We start from the raw sequence: 581 nt of genomic DNA, 5'->3' as shown, positions 1-581 counted from the left end.
GAATGCCCATACGCCATGGCACCCCCAGCCTGATTGCACACACATGCATGTACACACACACACATGCATGTACACACACGCATACACACATGCACACACACATGCATGTGCATCTACCCCACACACCCATGCGAGGCTCTGGTGACCTCTGTATCCTCACAGTGACCCCCACATCGGGGCCCTCCAGCTGTGTCCCCAAAGCACCGGTTCCCAAGGTCATGGCAGCCGGGCAGCGCGGCGGGGACGGGCTGCAGCCCTGCTCTGTCCCTCCCTGATGGATGGCTGTGGGTGCGAGGGGATCTGCCAGCACCACAGGACACGGGGACCAGTCCCGGGGTGTCCCCAGCTTGGTCCTTCCCCCAAGAGACCCCCACACCCCACACATTTGTCCCCCATGCAGCACCAAGAAGCTGTCCCTGCCACCCCAGGGCAACCAGCAGCCCCTGCACTCTGGGGACATCACCTGCTCCCTGTCCCCACCCCTGTCCCCATCCCTGTCCCTGGACACTCACAGCGAGATGACCTCGGGGGGCAGATTCCTGGGCACAGCCTTGGAGTCCACGCAGAAAGCGGTGTCCCGG

The 581-nt window shown here is 63.3% G+C and overlaps 1 protein-coding gene across 1 annotated transcript in view; it reads right to left on the bottom strand.

Annotated features, from left to right (window-relative positions):
- LGI3 (leucine-rich repeat LGI family, member 3) overlaps nt 1-577 on the bottom strand; it is a gene marked incomplete at both ends in the record, with an annotated part of 3,040 nt that extends 2,463 nt beyond the window's left edge. The window contains one exon of the mRNA XM_010186648.1: nt 513-577. Coding sequence (XP_010184950.1) covers nt 513-577 — 65 coding nt within the window. The remainder of the gene's footprint in view (nt 1-512) is intronic.
- Nucleotides 578-581: the final 4 nt, after the last annotated feature.

This window comes from Mesitornis unicolor, unplaced genomic scaffold, assembly GCF_000695765.1.
Source record: "Mesitornis unicolor isolate BGI_N332 unplaced genomic scaffold, ASM69576v1 scaffold44966, whole genome shotgun sequence".
NCBI classification, from domain to species: domain Eukaryota; kingdom Metazoa; phylum Chordata; class Aves; order Mesitornithiformes; family Mesitornithidae; genus Mesitornis; species Mesitornis unicolor.
Note: the sequence above shows the minus strand (reverse complement) of the source record. Positions and strands in the feature narration are given on the sequence as shown.